Source organism: Microcaecilia unicolor, chromosome 3, assembly GCF_901765095.1.
Source record: "Microcaecilia unicolor chromosome 3, aMicUni1.1, whole genome shotgun sequence".
In the NCBI taxonomy this organism is placed as follows: domain Eukaryota; kingdom Metazoa; phylum Chordata; class Amphibia; order Gymnophiona; family Siphonopidae; genus Microcaecilia; species Microcaecilia unicolor.
Window position 1 is genome coordinate 247470270 of NC_044033.1, and position 16876 is coordinate 247487145.

A 16876-nucleotide genomic window follows, 5' to 3' on the forward strand; every position below is an offset into this window, starting at 1 on the left:
TAAATATTGCCATACTGGGAAAGACCAAAGGTCCATCAAGCCCAGCATTCTGTTTACAACAGTGGCCAATCCAGGTCACAAATACCTGGCAAGATCCCAAAAAAGTATAAAACATTCTATACTGCTTATCCCAGAAATAGTGGATTTTCCCCAAGTCCATTTAATAATGGACTATTTCTTTATGAAGCCGTCCAAACCTTTTTAAAACTCCGCTAAGCTAACCGCCTTTACCACATTCTCTGGGAACAAATTCCAGAGTTTAGTTACATGTTGAGTGAAGAAAAAGTTCTCCAATTTGTTTTAAATTTACTACATTGTAGCTTCATCGCATGCCCCCTAGTCCTAGTATTTTTGGAAAGTGTAAACAGATGCTTCACATCTACCCGTTCCACTCCACTCATCATTTTATAGACCTCTATCATATCTCCGTTCAGCTGCCTTTTCTCCAAGCTGAAGAGCCTAGCCACTTTAGCCTTTCCTCAGAGGGAAGTCGTCCCATCCCCTTTATCATTTTCGTCACCCTTCTCTGCACCTTTTCTAATTCCACTATATCTTTTTTATTTATTTTATTGCATTTGTATCCCACATTTTCCCACCTATTTGTGGGCTCAGTGTGGCTTTTTTGAGATACGGCGACCCAAATTGAACACAATATTTGAGGTGCGGTCGCACCATGGTGCAATACAAAGGCATTATAACCTCATTTTTGTTTTCCATTCCTTTCCTAATAATACCTAATATTCTATTTGCTTTCTTAGCCGCAGCAGCACACTGAGCAGAAGGTTTCAACGTATCATCAATGATGACACCTAGATCCCTTTCTTGGTCCTTGACTCCTAACGTGGAACCGTCATGACGTAGCTATAATTCGGGTTCCTCTTTCCCACATGCATCGCTTTGCACTTGCGTCGTGTCTTCAGTGTCTGGTGGCTGGGCACCGCCCTCAGGCCTGTAGTCTGTGTTCTCTTTTGCAAAAGCGGACTCAGGTAGCGAGATTAGCCCAGTGGAACGTTTTGTTCTCGGGCTCTTCGTCGGCATCGGCACCGGACCTTCATCCTCGCCCTCGATTGCATCGAGTGCATCGAGGCATCGGCCCTCTGCATCGGGGCGACATCGGAGGGCTGCGTCGGCGTCGGTGGTATCGAGACCTCCTCGTCTGCTGATGTCGTCGGACGGTAGTGCTTCGTCTGGAGTGCAGGTGAGGGCTGTCCATTCCCCTGCTGGTGGCGGTGAGCCTTCGGGTGGGTCTCCCCCTACCCTGAGGGCTCCTGCGGTACAACCCCCCGAGACCGACTTTCTTCGGCCTCGGCCCCGAGGAAGAGACGGCTGGATTCTACATCCTCGTCGGTGCCGGGAAGCTCCGGTGACGTGCTTCGCTCCAAAAAATCGAAGAAGCATCGTCACCGGTCCCCTTCCCGTGTCGGCACCGAGAGCTCTGGGTCGCCGAGGGAGTCGGCACCCAGTAAGCATTGGCACCGAGAGGACCGCTCGCCCTCTGTTCAAGAGGTGTCGATGCGCTCCCCTTTGGACAGCCCGGAACAGCCTCCACGCCCGGAACAGGTTCTGACATCGACTCCTGCATCGGCTTCCATGTCTTTTTCCACAGCCGCTCTGCACAAGAGCCTCCGGGCCGTTCTCCCAGAGATCCTGGGAGAGCTGTTGCGCCCTACCCCTCCGGTACCGGGGGTGCTTGCGCCACCGGTACCGTCGAGCGAGGCGCCGGCTGGCCCATTGTCCGGCGTGAGGTCTCCGACATCGGTGCCGTCGGCGGAGGGAGCCTACCTCTCGACGCTCCCACCGTGGCCGTGGTTCCACGGAGTCGAGCCGGGCATGGTTGCAGACACAGGTCCGTGAACTTGCGTCTGACACCGATGGTGAGGCCTCGTGGGAAGAGGAAGAAGACATCAGATATTTCTCTGACGAGGAGTCTGAGGGTCTTCCTTCTGATCCCACTCCCTCTCCTGAAAGACAGCTTTCTCCTCCTGAGAGCCTGTCTTTCGCTTCCTTTGTCCGGGAGATGTCTACGGCCATCCCCTTCCCGGTGGTTGTGGAGGACGAGCCCAGGGCTGAAATGTTTGAGCTCCTGGACTATCCTTCTCCACCTAAGGAAGCGTCCACAGTACCCATGCATCATGTCCTCAAAAAGACATTGCTGGCGAACTGGACCAAGCCTCTAAGTAATCCCCACATTCCCAAGAAGATCGAGTCCCAGTACCGGTTCCAGTTGCCTCATGACTCTGGAGTTGTGGATTTGGCCCTAAAGAAGGCCAAGAGTTCTAGGGAGCATACTTCGGCGCCCCCGGGCAAAGACTCTAGAACCTTGGACTCCTTTGGGAGGAAGGCCTACCATTCTTCTATGCTCGTGGCCAAGATTTAGTCCTACCAGCTCTACACGAGCATACACATGCGGAACAATGTGCGGCAGTTGGCGGGCTTGGTGGACAAGCTCCCCCCTGAGCAAGCCAAGCCTTTTCAGGAGATGGTCAGGCAGCTGAAGGCGTGCAGAAAATTCCTGGCCAGAGGGGTGTATGACACCTTTGATGTTGCGTCCAGGGCCGCTGCTCAAGGTGTGGTGATGCGCAGACTCTCATGGCTGCGTGCCTCCGACCTGGAGAATAGAATCCAGCAGCGGATTGCGGACTCACCTTGCCGTACGGATAATATTTTTGGAGAAAAAGTCGAGCAGGTGGTAGAGCAGCTCCACCAGCGGGACACCGCATTCGACAAGTTCTCCCGCCGGCAGCCTTCAGCCTCTACCTCTACAGGTAGAAGATTTTTTGGGGGAAGGAAGACTGTTCCCTACTCTTCTGGCAAGCGTAGGTACAATCCTCCTTCTCGACAGCCTGCGGCCCAGGCTAAGCCCCAGCGCGCTCGCTCTCGTCAGCAGCGTGCGACTCAGCAAGGCCCCTCGGCTCCCCAGCAAAAGCAAGGGACGAGCTTTTGACTGGCTCCAGCAGAGCATAGCCGACATCCAAGTGTCAGTGCCGGGCGACCTGCCAGTCGGAGGGAGGTTGAAAGCTTTTCACCAAAGGTGGCCTCTCATAACCTCCGATCAGTGGGTTCTCCAAATAGTCCGGCAAGGATACACCCTCAGTTTGGCCTCAAAACCTCCAAATTGTCCACCGGGAGCTCAGTCTTACAGCTTCCAACACAAGCAGGTACTTGCAGAGGAACTCTCCGCCCTTCTCAGCGCCAATGCGGTCGAGCCCGTGCCATCCGGGCAAGAAGGGCTGGGATTCTATTCCAGGTGCTTCCTTGTGGAAAAGAAAACAGGGGGGATGCGTCCCATCCTAGACCTAAGGGCCCTGAACAAATATCTGGTCAAAGAAAAGTTCAGGATGCTTTCCTTAGGCACCCTTCTCCCCATGATTCAGGAAAACGATTGGCTATGCTCTCTGGACTTGAAGGACGCCTACACGCACATCCCGATACTGCCAGCTCACAGACAAGTATCTGCGATTTCAGCTGGGCACACGTCACTTCCAGTACTGTGTGCTACCCTTTGGGCTCGCCTCTGCGCCCAGAGTGTTCACGAAGTGCTTGGCTGTAGTAGCAGCGGCACTTCGCAGACTGGGGGTACACGTGTTCCCATATCTCGACGATTGGCTGGTGAAGAACACATCCGAGGCAGGAGCCCTGCAGTCCATGCAGATGACTATTCGCCTCCTGGAGCTACTGGGGTTTGTGATAAATTATCCAAAGTCCCATCTTCTCCCAGTGCAGAAACTCGAATTCATAGGAGCTCTGCTGGATTCTCGGATGGCTCGCGCCTATCTCCCAGAGACGAGAGCCAACAACTTGTTGTCCCTCGTCTCGCGGGTGCGAGCATCCCAGCAGATCACAGCTCGGCAGATGTTGAGATTGCTGGGCCACATGGCCTCCACAGTTCATGTGACTCCCATGGCCCGCCTTCACATGAGATCTGCTCAATGGACCCTAGCTTCCCAGTGGTTTCAGGCTGCTGGGGATCTAGAAGACGTGATCCACCTGTCCACGAGTTTTCTCAAATCCCTGTATTGGTGGACGATTTGGTCCAATTTGACTCTGGGACGTCCTTTCCAAATTCCTCAGCCACAAAAAGTGCTGACCACGGATGCGTCTCTCCTGGGGTGGGGAGCTCATGTCGATGGGCTTCACACCCAAGGAAGCTGGTCCCTCCAGGAACGCGATCTGCAGATCAATCTCCTGGAGTTACGAGCGGTCTGGAACGCTCTGAAGGCTTTCAGAGATCGGCTGTCCCACCAAGTTATCCAAATTCAGACAGACAACCAGGTTGCCATGTATTACGTCAACAAGCAGGGGGGCACCGGATCTCGCCCCCTGTGTCAGGAAGCCGTCAGCATGTGGCTCTGGGCTCGCCGTCACGGCATGGTGCTCCAAGCCATGTATCTGGCAGGCGTAAACAACAGTCTGGCCGACAGGTTGAGCAGGATTATGCAACCTCACGAGTGGTCGCTCAATTCCCGTGTAGTGCGACAGATCTTCCAGGTGTGGGGCACCCCCTTGGTAGATCTTTTCGCATCTCGAGCCAACCACAAAGTCCCTCAGTTCTGTTCCAGGCTTCAGGCCCACGGCAGACTGGCATCGGATGCCTTCCTCCTGGACTGGGGGGAGGGTCTGCTGTATGCTTATCCTCCTATACCTCTGGTGGGGAAGACTTTGTTGAAACTCAAGCAAGACCGAGGCACCATGATTCTGATTGCTCCCTTTTGGCCGCGTCAGATCTGGTTCCCTCTTCTTCTGGAGTTGTCCTCCGAAGAACCGTGGAGATTGGAGTGTTTTCCGACCCTCATCACACAGGACGAAGAGGCGCTTCTGCATCCCAACCTCCGGTCCCTGGCTCTCACGGCCTGGATGTTGAGGGCGTAGACTTTGCCTCTTTGGGTCTGTCAGAGGGTGTCTCCCGCATCTTGCTTGCTTCCAGGAAAGATTCCACTAAGAGGAGTTACTTCTTTCTGTGGAGGAGGTTTGCCGTCTGGTGTGACAGCAAGGCCCTAGATCCTCGCTCTTGTCCTACACAGACCCTGCTTCAATACCTTCTGCACTTGTCTGAGTCTGGTCTCAAGACCAACTCTGTAAGGGTTCACCTTAGTGCAATCAGTGCATACCATTACCGTGTGGAAGGTAAGCCGATCTCAGGACAGCCTTTAGTTGTTCGCTTCATGAGAGGTTTGCTTTTGTCAAAGCCCCCTGTCAAGCCTCCTACAGTGTCATGGGATGTCAATGTCGTTCTCACCCAGCTGATGAAACCTCCTTTTGAGCCACTGAATTCCTGCCATCTGAAGTACTTAATCTGGAAGGTCATTTTCTTGGTGGCAGTTACTTCAGCTCGTAGAGTCAGTGAGCTTCAGGCCCTGGTAGCCCAGGCCCCTTACACCAAATTTCATCATAACAGAGTAGTCCTCCGCACTCACCCTAAGTTCTTGCCAAAGGTTGTGTCGGAGTTCCATCTGAACCAGTCAATTGTCTTGCCAACATTCTTTCCCCGTCCTCATTCCTGCCCTGCTGAACGTCAGCTGCACACATTGGACTGCAAGAGAGCATTGGCCTTCTATCTGGAGCGGACACAGCCCAACAGACAGTCCGCCCAATTGTTTGTTTCTTTTGATCCCAACAGGAGGGGAGTGGCTGTGGGAAAACGCACCATATCCAATTGGCTAGCAGATTGCATTTCCTTCACGTACGCCCAGGCTGGGCTGGCTCTTGAGGGTCATGTCACGGCTCATAATGTTAGAGCCATGGCAGCGTCAGTAGCCCACTTGAAGTCAGCCATTATTGAAGAGATTTGCAAAGCTGCGACGTGGTCATCTGTCCACACATTCACATCTCATTACTGCCTGCAGCAGGATACCCGACGCGACAGTCGGTTCGGGCAGTCAGTGCTTCAGAATCTGTTCGGGGTTTAGAATCCAACTCCTCCCCCCTAGGCCCATGTTTGTTCTGTTCCAGGCTGCACTCTCAGTTAGTTGGTAAATTTTTTAGGTCAATCTCAGTTATGTCCTCGCCGTTGCGAGGCCCAATTGACCATGGTTGTTGTTTTGAGTGAGCCTGGGGGCTAGGGATACCCCATCAGTGCGAACAAGCAGCCTGCTTGTCCTCGGAGAAAGCGAATGCTACATACCTGTAGAAGGTATTCTCTGAGGACAGCAGGCTGATTGTTCTCACAAACCCGCTCGCCTCCCCTTTGGAGTTGTGTCTTCCCTTCTCTTTGTCTTGCTTCATATGAGACTGGCCGGCACGAGCCGGTTCAGGCGGGAAGACGGCCGCGCATGTGCGTTGGCGCGCGAGGACTAGCAATGGACTTTGCTAGAAAGTGTTCCGATTGGAGGGGCTGCCGTGGACGTCACCCATCAGTGAGAACAATCAGCCTGCTGTCCTCGGAGAATACCTTCTACAGGTATGTAGCATTCGCTTAATCGCCCTGCCCTTGAGGGAATTCTATAGTTGCCAGGGAAAGAAACATGACGTCAGAAGGGACCAACCACAGGCCTCACACTCGCTCTCAGTGCCCTGCCCGCGGAGGGAGGGAAGGCTGCATATAATATTCACTCACCGGAAGTTCGTTCCCTCCCTCCCTCCGAGTTCCAGGGTCGTCCGTCCCCTCACCCTCCCACCCAATTCCAGGGTCCCCCCTCCCAGTTCCAGGGTCATCGTCCCTCTGTTCCAGGCCCCCTCCCTCCGAATTTTAAAAGTCATCCTGACTTACTTCGTGCAGTAAAAAGCGTACAGGCTCGGCACTTGAGTTTTCCCTTCTCTGTCTCTCAGCTCTGGTCCTGCTCTTGCGGAAACAGGAAATGAGGGCGGGACCAGAGCTGAGAGACAGAGAAGGGAAAACTGAAGTAAGTGCAAAACCTGCATGCTTTTTACCGCAGCAGCGGGTCCCTGTGACCCCGCCGAGGTAAGACAGGATGACAAAATTCAGAAGGGGGGGGGGGGGACCCTGGGACTTCCCTTAAAAACATTAATGGCCAAAGGTGATTACCTTGCTAGTGCCCGTTTCAGTTCAATGAGAAATGGGCTTTTTTTTTTTTTACTAGTCATATATTTTTGACTTCATGGATCAAGTGTCCATTTCAGCAGTGTCAATAAAATATAATGTGCTTTTATAAAGCCAGGCACGCTTAAAAATTACCCTGAGCTTAGCCATATAATCACATATTTTAAATTAGATATAATTTTTCTGCTCAAGTAGTGATGCTGCTGGATAGTTAGTTCAGTTTCAGACAGTCCATTTAATAACGTGACTTAAAATGTAGAAGTTCAAAGCTCCTCGCTCCCTCCCAGCCCCAAGTATAATCTGGTGCAGTCGCTCCGCCCCGTCTCTGAAAGAGAGGCTTTCGATTGGCCTAGCAAACATGGCACCGCCCTCTTTCCGCGTGCTCCTATGGTATCCTTTTAGATCAGTGGCGGGAAGACGGAGTGCGCGCACGCCTGGCAGCAGCGGAAAGGAAAAGCGCCAGGGTTGCTAGGACCCAAACGGCGCGCGACGGGGCGAACGTCATCACGCAGGCACGACGGAGTGAAATAGGCGGTTTCGAGGCGGGCGTGAGAACAAAGCGGCGGTTGGGGCACATCTGCAACGCAGGCGCACCGTGAAAGAGACACGCTTGCGAAAAAAGCAGAAGGTGTTTCACTTGAGAAAATTAAATAAAAATTAGCTAAAGAAAGAGAGGGGAAAAAAGATGGCGGCAGCCACAACGACCACGGCGCCGAATACTCCAACAGCCAGGAAAAGCGCCGCCGGTGGCGGTGGAGGAGGGGGAAGCGCGATTATCGCTGCTCTGTCTCCTGAGAGCCTGGAGTTGCTGGAGAATTGCGGCGTATGCAAGACGCGCCTGAGGGCCGAACGGGAGCCGCTGCTGCTGCCCTGCCTGCATTCGATGTGCCAGGCCTGCCTTCGTCCCGATGGGCAGCCCGCTGGAAGCGAAGGAGGTAAGGACCCAGAGGGAGCCGCCGGCGAGGCCTAGTTGTCGCCCTCGTTGCGGGGGAGAGGGGAGGGACCTGGGGCGCCCTAGCCAGGGTCTGGAAAGAGAATACGCCTTTGAGGGGTTGGGGGAGGGGCGCATGGCGCGAAACTCTCGCCATATTTCCGAGTCTTCAAGGTGGTGGTGGGATGAGGAGGATGAGGGAGTGGGAATAGTTGGTGCTTTTTCGGCGTGTGGAGGGGGAGGAGAAATGGAAGGGGCGGAGCTTCGCTCTGGGGACAACAATGGCAGCGTCCTTCTGGCTCGGACATGTGTCTTACCGCCGCGCTCTCAATTCCTCTGACTTACATGAGTATTGCTATACTAGGAAAGACCGAAGGTCCATCAAGCCCAGCATCCATTTAATAGTGGTCTATGGACTTCTCCTTTAGGAAGCCGGCCAAACTTTTTTTAAACTCCGCAAAGCTAACCAACTTGTAGCGCTTTTTAGATTAATTTCGAGGCATAGGTTTGCACAGCTCAAAGTAATTGGTCTCTGCTGTTTTCCAGGTATTTGGTGTAGAGAAGTAGAAGGGGTACTGGAGAAACGAGCCCCATGTTACTATTTTGTGAAGTTCACCCTGATATGAAGGCTTAAAAGTGGAGTACCTGCTGGGGGGGGGGGGGGTGGAGAGAGGACTGACCATTTGTGCAACTGGGCAGTGCCCACACCCCTGCCTCACACTCCCGCCCTTCCCAGTCCTACCTTTAAAGGCACCCTACTAGTGATTTAGTGGCCTTTGCTGGGGGGGGGGGGGAAACCATGTTCTTTCCTACCTGTTGTGCTGCTGGGACCATGTTCTTTCCTGCCTGTTGTGCTGCTGGGACCATGTTCTTTGCTGCCTGTTTTGCTGCTGCTGCTATTTCCATTGCCCGCCCAAGATGACCTGTGGAAGTCTCGCTACTGCAAGAAGTAGCCACTGTTTTGTCTTAGGGGTACTTTACTGTGCCTGGGTGCTTAAGGTGGCACCAGAAGCTCCGTGGCAGGAATAATACCTTGGGTCTTCCTAAAGACCCCATCAAACCAAAGGAGAAAGTCACCCACAGAGTGACATATTACTTTTTGACTTATTACAGGTGATGCCCAAGTTGTCCCATTTGATTGGGAGACTGAAGATGAGGTTAGGGCTGAGAAACTGGATATTCTTTAATTTACCTTTCAGACTGCCTTCCCCTCATCTTCTTTCCTGATGACACAAAGCACATGCATAAATATATATATGTGTTTATATATGAAGACGTGTTGGAAAGAATTCCTTGGGCATGCTCTGCATTCTTTCCACACCTGTAGTATTGTTTTGCTCATACAGGTTTCTGTTTAGGGGTACCTGTTCAGGAACCTTGATGGGTTATTAAAATCAACGTGCCCCCAAAGGAATACAAAAGTATTAAATATTTCTTTTGATCTACTTGTGTGTGTTTGTTTGATTTTAAAGAAATTGAATGAAAGTGATGCTAGGGGTCCACCTTAGCAGTCAGCACCCCAAAAAAAGGTTTGTGGTGTTGTAGACAATACACTGAAACCTTATGCCCAGTTTGTGGTGGTGGCCATAAAAGCAAACAGGATGCTAGGAATTATTAGGAAAGGGATGATAAATAAGACCAAGAATTTTATAGTGCCTTTGTTGCTCCATGGTGTAATCACAACTTGAGTATTGCATTCAATTCTGGTCACTGTATTGGAATATGATTGAGGTCTAAAAATCCTAAGTGGTATAGAACAGGTAAAAATGAATGGATATTTAAGTAGTACAAAGACTAGGGGACACTCAAATTATATAGAAAATATACTTTTAAAACAAATAGGTGAGTGGGGGGTGGTGGTATGGGAGGGAGCCCCCTTGGATGAGCTCAGTTTTATTTAGGCCATTTGTGGGAGAGAAGAAAGTGATACAGCAAACTGTGTTTTTAATAGGTGTGTGCTTGTTCTTTGACAGTGTACACTTAAGAACAATAATTTGCATGCTGTTTACTGCATTGGGAGTAAAACATTATTTGGTGTGTGTATTAGAACGTGCGTTTGAGATTGTGCAGCATCCATTGCATGGCTGTTTGCATTGAAACCTTCTTTGTGAGGTTACTGGATGGATATGAAGAGGAGGGGGTTGGTTGAATGAGGTGGAGACTGGTCACTTGCACCTAGCTGTAAAGACAATTTGCTGAAACTTGAAATACTTTTCCTTCCTATTGTGTCCCTGCCCCATTTATGATTTATGAATCTTTAAAATAACATGTTAGTCACAGCAGTGCACTATATATATATATATATGTATGTATATAATATACATGCATGTGTGTATATGTATATATACAGTGCACTCCATTTAAGTGCATGCTCTGTTTAACTACATGCCGTACTTCGGTCCCATTTTTGGCGCCATCAGTTTCTATGGGGACAAACTTCGGTTTAGTGCACCACTGATAAGTGCAAGATTTGCTTATATGCATGGTTTGAGACTGCTTCTCTGCAGGAAAGACTCCACATAAGCGCACGCGCGGAATATGGAGGCCGATTGGTGCGTGACAAAGGGGCAGTAAATTTGAAATCTCATTGGTTAACTGCCACAGGCAGAATAAGCGAAAGAATGTTGTTAGAGTGTACACTGGAGTCGTTGTCATTGCGCAACTGTAAGCCTTTAACACTGGCTGAACGAATAGAAGTTCTTAAAATTAGAAAACAAACAGTCAAGAAGGATCTAGGCGGGCGTTTCGTCCCCAGCATAGTGGCAGAGCCAACAGGGGCTGAGGGAGAGACGTCCTCCAGAGAGGAAATCTTCAAAATGCCCATGGCCTGCACTAACAGGTTGGGCAAATCCTCTGAGCTAAAGAGCCGCGCTGCAGAGGGGTCATTCGCTCCATCCGAGCGGGGATCCATCTCCTCCAAGGAATCCGCAAAGGACCGTTGGGAGAACTCAGATACGCTGCCCTCATCTACATCGGATGAGACAAAGTCCTCCAAGGCCTGGGAATCAACCCGAGGGCGTTTACCTCCGGGGGCCTCAACCTCTTTACCAGACGAGGGAGCAGGGGCAGCGTTGTGCATAAGGAAGGCCTGATGCAGCAGCAAAACAAACTCGGGGGAGAAACCCCCCAGACTGTGCACTTCCGCAGCCTGGGCTACAGCCCTAGACGCACCCTCAACCGGCGCTCGCAAGAGCGGGGGAGAGACATGCTGCGCATCCAAGATGGCGTCCGGCGCGACACTCCGCGAAGGAGCCGCGCGGGAAGAACGGCGCTTAACTTTAGCCGCCTTTGTGCCGTCGCCCAAATTAAGGGCGTTCATGGCATTAATGTCTCCTGCCTCAAGGGCGGCCCAAGAAGAAGCCGTCCGAGCTGCGTGGCCGGCCAAGATGGCGGAGGCGAGCAGCGGGGGATGGGCGTTTATGGCGGGGAAAAACCGCCACACCGGAGGAAGGACCGGGACATTCATCGGTCACGAAACTGTCACCCAACAAGGGCGAATCAGACTTTAAGACCCCCGCATCCCCTCTAGAAGCGCCCAAGCGATCCGGGGAGCGACTCTTTGCGCCCTCGCCCTCCGACGCCATATGCCACGTGGAGATCAATCGGGGAATCCCCTGCCCGCTATAAAAAGGTAAAAATTACCTGCTTTCCGCTCCGAGCTGTAACGACCTGGTGTCCCAGTGAGTAGCTGCAATAAACGTTTAAATAAACGTCGAAATAAACGCCTTTAAGGACGTTCAAAAATTTTTTTTTTTTTTTTTTACGGAGCCAGCGGGAGGGGGGAGAAAAGGAGGGACCTGACGCCACCAGGTTTGCACTTGCTCAAGAAGAGCCCTCAACCCCAGGCACTCAACAAAACCTAAAAATTAGGCTTGGAGGCCTAGCCAGAGCTGCTGCTGTGTGTGACCACCACCTGCTGAGATAGAGAACATACTGAGGAGTTTCCGGCAGCACATGACCACATATAGGGAGGCAAAAGTTTGCTCTCTATCTCCACCTGCTGGTAGATGGACACAACCCACCAGTCTATGGATTGATCAGCATGATGATATGGAAGCATCTATTGCTAAAGAGTATGGTGTCAATCCCAGTCAAATTTCACGTATCTTTCTGGAAGACAGGCAAAACAATACAAATCCACACCAGAAACGAAAAAGGGCGGGAAAAGTTGAGGAGGTAGAAGATGCTCTTCTTCGGTAGTTTTCTCAAGTCAGGAGCAGTTTCGTGTCAGTGGTCCACTGCTTATGGAGAAAGCTAATCGGCTAGCTGAAAATCTTGGACTAACTGAATTCAAAGTTACTGTTGGATGGTTGGAAAGATGGAAGGAGAGGAACAACATAAAATTCAACAAACAGCATGGTGAAAAACAAAACGCTGATGACTTTGGTGCTGAAAATTGGGTTGTTTCAGTTCTTCCTACCATCTTGAACGAGTTTGCACCTCGTGACATGTTCAGTGCTCAGAAAACGGTCTCTACTTGCGAGCGATTCCTGATGGAACACTTGCATTCAAACAAGCCGAAACTGCAGGAAGTAAAACGTCGATGGACCAACTGACGATCCTCCTTTCCTGCAATATGGATGGGAGTGAGCAGTTGGAACCACTCGTCATTGGAGAGAGCAAACAGCCCCGTTGCTTCAAGAATGTTAAGCGACTTCCTGTGTCATACGAGGCTAATGCAAGTTCATGGATGACTGGGGAAATTTGGAAGCAGTGGCTAAAGAAGTTAGACACTAGAATGCGGGCACAAAGGCATCCGATTTTGTTGCTTTGTGATAATTGTGCTGCACACAGTGATGATGTCAGGCTGTCTAACGTCAAGGTGGTCTTCCTGCCACCAAACACTACCTCTCTGATCCAACCTATGGATCAGGGCATAATAGCCAATTTCAAACAACATTATAGGGCTCTTGTGCTGCGTCACCTGATGAGCGTTATGGATGACCAGACTGGCAAGGATAAAAGTGCTGTTGAACTGGCTCGTAATCTATCACTGTTGCATTCCCTTCATATGTAGAAAGAAACCTGGAATCATGTTACACAGGCAACCATTGTAAACTGCTACAAGCGGGCAAGCTTTGTTAGGGATGTGGAGAGGGACGAAACAGATGCAGCTGTTGCATACGCGTCAAATGAACAGGCTATTGACATCCCAGCCTGTGTTACTGAAGAGTTTCATCACTACATAGCTGTTGATTGATTTACAAACAGCTGACGACAGCACTGATGTCTACACGCAGGCAACGGCTGATGATGAAACAGATGAAATGAGCAGCGAGGCCCATGCTGATGAAATTCAACAACCTCATGTCACTTTTGCAAGAGCACTGGAGAGTCTCAACACGGTGTGGGCCTATCTGGAGGCCACTGGATGTCAATGCTATGACAGTTTTTACCGTCTGGCAGATGTAGTCTATGGCACTCAGACACAAGAGTGTACAGAGGACTTTGATTACTTCAAGTAAGCCTAACGTCAGTTAATGGAGACGGTATACTGTACATATAATAGTACTGTACATTTGTTTATCCGATGTCAAGCTTCTTTGTGTCACAACGGTTAAGTGCACGCTCCGGTTAACTGCATGTGTTTCTTTGGTCCCAGACCCTTGCACTTACGCGGATTTCACTGTATGTATATCCTATATAATAAAAAGCACCTCCAACGTAGTGAAGCCTTGAAGCATTCGTGCGCTCTGAAAGGCTCCGTCTCCTGAATTGACAACACATAGTTCTGGGTACATCACCCGCAGCACTGACCAACCGCACAACAGCAGCACGAGGCCCCGCCCTCGCCGCAACGCCATGCCCCCCCCCCAGGTCACCTTTGCTCCTCCCTCCCAAACTTTCAAACACACACACAAACCCTCAGTCCCGAGTCTGACCACCGCTGCCACGCCGCACCAGATGCGAAGGGTTACAGCAAGCAACAGCTTATGTATATGGATTATTTCACAAATTAGCATCACTGGGTGGCTGGAGGGGGGGGACAGGGGATGCAGGAGAATCGCTGGGTGGCTGGAGGGGGGCAGGGGAGAGAGGAGAATTGCTGGGTGGCTGGAGGTGGCAGGGGACACAGAATCGCTGGGTGGCTGGAGGGGGGGCAGGGGAGACAGGAGAATCGCTGGGTGGCTGGAGGGGGGCAGGGGAGATAGGAGAATCGCTGGGTGGCTGGAGGGGGGCAGGGGAGACAGGAGACTCGCTGGGTGGCTGGAGGGGGAGGCAGGGGAGAGAAGAGCATCGGTGGGTGGCTGGAGGGGGAGCAGGGGAGAGAGGAGAATCACTGGGTGGCTGGAGGGGGGACAGAGGAGATACTCCCACCCAGCAGTCTCACTTTCTGTCTGTCACACACACTCGCACATCTCTCTCACACACAGTCAATCTCACACATACTCTCTCAAACATACACACTCCGAGGAAAACTTTAGCACCCGCTTCATTTGTGTCAGAAACGGGCCTGTTTTAGATTGTACTCACACCTTTTTCAGTAGTAGCTCAAGGTGAGTTACATTCAGGTACACTGGATATTTCTCTGTCCCAGGAGGGCTCACAATCTAAGTTTGCACCTGAGGCAATGGAGGATTAAGTGACATGCCCAAGATCACAAGGAGCAGCAGTGGGATTTGAACCGGCCATCTGTGGATTGCAAGACCGGTGCTCTAACCACTGGGCCACTCCTCTACTCCCTGCTAAGGCTTCCAGTATTAGATGCAGTAGTCTTGGCTGTTTCTAAGCGCAATTCAGTTCCAGTTGATGGGGGCACAGCTCTTAGGAGTGTTCAAGATTGCAAGATAGAGGCTGTTCTGAAGAGTAGCTTTGTTTCTGCCCTGGCAGTACAGACAGCCGTCTATGGTTCCTTGGTTTCTAGGGCTTGTTTTCGGTGGTCTGAGAGTGTTGGATAGACCTTCGGATAATTGGTGATTTAGATGGGTTCTGCATTACTTGCAGATGCTTTGTACGATGTACTTTGAATGTCCTCTGAGTCCATGGCATTGAGCTTAGCTGCGAGGTGTTCTCTGTGGCTCAGAGGTTGGTCTGCAGATGCGGCTTCAAAATCCAAATTGAGTAAGTTCCTGTTTAGGGGTTATTTATTTGAGGAAGAGTTGGACAAGTTGGTTCACAGTCTCGACGATACTAAGGTTCCTCATATTCCGGAGGATAGGCCTAGAACATCTGGTCACTCCTCATTTCCAAGTCATCGTGGACGAGATTTTTATTGTTATAGGACAGGTAGAGGGGCTCAGAGTCAGCGGTCTCCCATTTTCCAGAGAACTCTGTCCTTTCGGGGGACTCGCATAACGGTGGATGTGGTCCCTCTTCACAAAAGTGGTGATAGGGAAGAAGCTGGAAACTACAGGCCGGTAAGCCACACTTCGGTTATTGGAAAAGTAATGGAAGCAATGCTGAAGGAAAGGATAGTGAATTTCCTGGAAGCCAATAAGTTGCAAGATCTGAGACAACGTGGTTTTACCAAAGGGAAATCGTGCCAAACGAATCTCATTGAGTTCTTTGATTGGCTGACAGGAGAATTGAATCAGGGACGAGCTATGGACATAATCTACTTAGATTTCAGCAAAGCTTTTGACATGGTTCCCCACAGGAGGCTCTTAAATAAACTGGATGGGCTGAAGATAGTACCCGAAGTGGTGAACTGGATTAGGAACTGGTTGACGGACAGACGCCAGAGGGTGGTGGTGAATGGAATTCGCTCGGAGGGAAAGGTGAGTAGTGGAGTGCCTCAGGGATCGGTGCTGGGGCCGATTCTGTTCAATATATTTGTGAGTGACATTGCTGAAGAGTTAGAAGGTAAAGTTTGCCTATTTGCTGATGATACTAAGATCTGTAACAGAGTGGACACTCGGGAAGGGAGTGGAAAACATGAAGAAGGATCTGAGGAAGCTAGAAGAATGGTCTAAGGTTTGGCAATTAAAATTCCATGCAAAGTGATGCACTTAGGGAATAGAAATCCACGGGAGACGCATGTGTTAGGCGGGGAGAGTCTGATAGGTACGGACGGGGAGAGGGATCTTGTGGTGATAGTATCTGAAGATTTGAAGGCGATGAAACTGTGACAAGGTGGTGACCGTAGCTAGAAGGTTGTTAAGCTGTATAGAGAGAGGTGTGACCAGCAGAAGAAAGTCATTGGTGAGGCCCCAACTGGAGTATTGTGTTCAGTTTTGGAGGCCGTATCTTGCTAAGGATGTAAAAAGAATCGAAGCGGTGCAAAGGAAAGCTACGAGAATGGTATGGGATTTGCGTTACAAGACGTGTGAGGAGAGACTTGCTGAATTAAACATGTATACTCTGGAGGAAAGGAGAAACGGGTGATTTGATACATTCAAATATTTGAAAGATATTAATCTGCAAATGAAACTTTTCCGGAGATGCGAAGGCGGTATAACGGGAGGACATGAAATGAGATTGAAGGGGGGCAGACTCAAAAAAAAATGTCAGGAAGTATTTTTTCACGGAGAGAGTGGTGGATACTTGGAATGCCCTCCCTCGGGAGGTGGTGGAAATGAAAACGGTAACTGAATTCTAAAATGCGTGGGATAAGCATAAAGGAATCCTGTGCAGAAGGAATGGATCCTCAGGAGCTTAGTCGAGATCAGGAGGCAGGGCTGGTGGTTGGGAGGCAGGGATAGTGCTGGGCAGACTTATACGGTCTGTGCCAGAGCCGGTGGTTGGGAGGCGGGGATAGTGCTGGGCAGACTTATACGGTCTGTGTCCTGAAGAGCACAGGTACAAATCAAAGTAGGGTATACACAAAAAAGTAGCACATATGAGTTTATCTTGTTGGGCAGACTGGATGGACCATGCAGGTTTTTTTCTGCCGTCATCTATTATGTTACGTAAGTGACAGAGACATAGGAGCCTCTTGCTAATCCCCAACTCATCCAGCTCAATGAAGGGGTTCGGGTCCATCTTCTGGTTCCTTAACACAGTTCTAT

The 16876-nt window shown here is 50.6% G+C and overlaps 1 protein-coding gene across 1 annotated transcript in view; it reads left to right on the plus strand.

Moving 5' to 3' along the window:
• Nucleotides 1-7524: 7524 nt before the first annotated feature.
• Nucleotides 7525-16876, plus strand: part of TRIM28 (tripartite motif containing 28) — a 159662-nt gene continuing 150310 nt past the window's right edge. The window contains exon 1 of the mRNA XM_030197655.1: nucleotides 7525-7932. Coding sequence (XP_030053515.1) covers nucleotides 7683-7932 — 250 coding nt within the window. The 5' untranslated portion in view covers nucleotides 7525-7682. The remainder of the gene's footprint in view (nucleotides 7933-16876) is intronic.